General features: G+C 45.7%; 1 protein-coding gene across 1 annotated transcript in view; it reads left to right on the forward strand.

The window, feature by feature from the left end:
• Nucleotides 1-2,424, forward strand: part of usp43b (ubiquitin specific peptidase 43b) — a 102,774-nt gene that overhangs the window by 69,412 nt on the left and 30,938 nt on the right. Inside the window, exon 8 of the mRNA XM_008285606.1 lies at nt 1,972-2,083. Within this exon, the coding sequence (XP_008283828.1) occupies nt 1,972-2,083 (112 nt within the window). The remainder of the gene's footprint in view (nt 1-1,971; nt 2,084-2,424) is intronic.

The raw sequence follows: 2,424 nt of genomic DNA on the forward strand, positions 1-2,424 counted from the left end.
TCACTGCTGTTTTATATTTTTAATTATTGGGACAACTTTGTGGAAATCGGTTTCACTTTGACATGAAGGAGATTGATGGTATAAACTCTTGTAAATGTTGAAAAGCAATCAAAAGCCAAAAACTTCCAAGAGTGTAAACACTGTTTACAGGCTCTGTGTGGTGGCTTCTATTCAAATGTGGACGTCTACTATAAATTCTGCAGCTATAGGCTCTAGAGTGGCGGAAATATTTTTTATCATAATTTATGTTTTATTCACTGCAGCTACATTCACAAAAAGCCCTGGAATAATGACGCCCTGCAGCCCTGAGCGATAAATCAGCAGAAACAATAACAACACGGAACAATAAAACATCCGTGTTGATTATAAATCATATATTTTTAATCATTGTGTGTGTGTGCGTGTGTGTGTGCGTGTGTGTGTGTGTGTGTGTGTGTGTGGGCGGCCGTGATTTGAGCACCGGCTGCAGAGCGGACCCGGTCCCCCCTCCTCCCCTCTCCGTGCCGGCTGGCGCACCTGTTCCAGAGCAGGTTTATTGGCTGGAGACGGAGCCGAGCGTGCCCACACAATGACACTGTGTTGTACAAGTGGGAGGGCTCCAGGCACAAGCTGCAGCCAGAGAGGAGCTGCTGTCCTCTCGCTGCTGCACCTGCCGAACCGCGGTCAGGTGAACCGGCTCGTCATGCACACACGGCCGCTGTCTCCTCCATCGAGGCCGATTGTGGACAAAGCAGCTTCTCCTGGGTAGCATGTTGGAGCAGGAACCTTTATCCACTGAACTCCCAGTACATGACAATAATACCGGCCTATTACATTCACCGATGAGGTGGCTGTGGCTCAGAGCGGTTGTCCTCTGATCATAAGGTTGGTGGTTTGATCCCCCCCACAGTCGAAGTGTCCTTGGGCAAGACACTGAACCCAAAGTTGCTCCCAAAGGCAGGCAGCACCTTGCATGGCAGCTCTGTGGCCGATGGGTGAATGAGAAACATGTTGTAAAGCGCTTTGAGTGCCCCTAAGGTAGAAAAGCGCTATAGAAGTGCAGTCCATTTACCATTTACCGATGCTGCTCAGTTTCCACATCAGTTCCATCTTTAGCGGCTGGACTAAAAGTAAATATTGGCCTTTCTTGTGAGGTCAAAATGACAACTGTTTACCAGAACTCCTCTTTGGATATTGCAAATGAGCTCTTCTGGTAAAAACTACAGTTGTAGTAAGATGAGGACACAATAAACCATATCTGTATTTTAGTTAGAAAATGAGAAAACATCCATCCATCCATCATCTCTACACCTTCATCCTCACNGAGTCACGACTGTATTAGATTTCACTGCATGATTTATCGTCATGGTTCGTTTTAGATACTCTACCATCCCGTTTCATGTGTTGTCCTTTCTTCTATAACAGTCACTGAATCTGTTGCTCCACAGCTACAACCAGATGTGGACGGTTAAAGTGACAACATTACTCTGAGAGATCTGAGGGAAGCTTCTGGAACTGGTTTCTGCTGTTTTGTTTCAGTGTCTGCAAGAGCTTAAAAGCATAAAATACAATTTTTAAAAAGGAAACGCTGCCCTTACATGTGCAGTGAATCCTACTTTTCATTCCCTGCCCGTCCGCTGTGTATCCTCCGTCTCTCTGTGGACGCTCACATGGTTCCACACTAATAAATCCCATGCAAACAATGGAGGGCTGCCCTCAATTAGACGTGTATTATAATGTGTAATGTGATCTATCACTGCAGAAGGATGGTTTTCCCTCTCCTCATCAGCCTTTTTCACTCCTTATTATCTGCCTCTGTCCGTCCATAATGAGAATCCTGCTCCGACGCTGATAGTGATAATAAATAATTATTTACATTACAATGGGACGAGGAGACGTGTGAACCGGTCGGGGTGAGCGCGGGGGCGGTCGGGTCGTGATGTCGTGTGTTGTTGCCTTTTCATCTTGTAACAGTGGTTTCCTTCGTTTCAGGTTCGGACCTCCGTTCCTAATGAGGGAGGATCGGGGGATTTCCTGGGACCAGCTGCAGCAGAGCATCCTCAGCAAGCTTTATTATCTGATGATCAATGGAGCTCAGGCACAGGTACTGGCTGCTAATGATGATAATAATGTCGTGAGCATTTTTTTTTCTTTTTTTTTTCTCGCCTCTACCTTCAAGGTAGATGTCAACATACTGGGCCTGGAGCTGGAAGTTATTCACTGACTCATATAAGATCTTTAATGGCAGGTACTGGAACCCAGTTCCCAATCTGCCAAAAGATCTGTTGACATCCGGTTAAGGGAGAAAAAAGAATGAGACGCAGCACTAGTACAATGTCTGTTTAAGTCGTGATGTGATCAGTCTGTTAGTCGTCATGACCCGGGGAAGTTTTCCCCGTTTATGGCTTTTCAACAGTTCAACACATTTCTACAAAGCAATGACAG

The sequence above is a fragment of the Stegastes partitus genome, unplaced genomic scaffold (assembly GCF_000690725.1).
Source record: "Stegastes partitus isolate 25-593 unplaced genomic scaffold, Stegastes_partitus-1.0.2 Scaffold410, whole genome shotgun sequence".
Classification (NCBI taxonomy): domain Eukaryota; kingdom Metazoa; phylum Chordata; class Actinopteri; family Pomacentridae; genus Stegastes; species Stegastes partitus.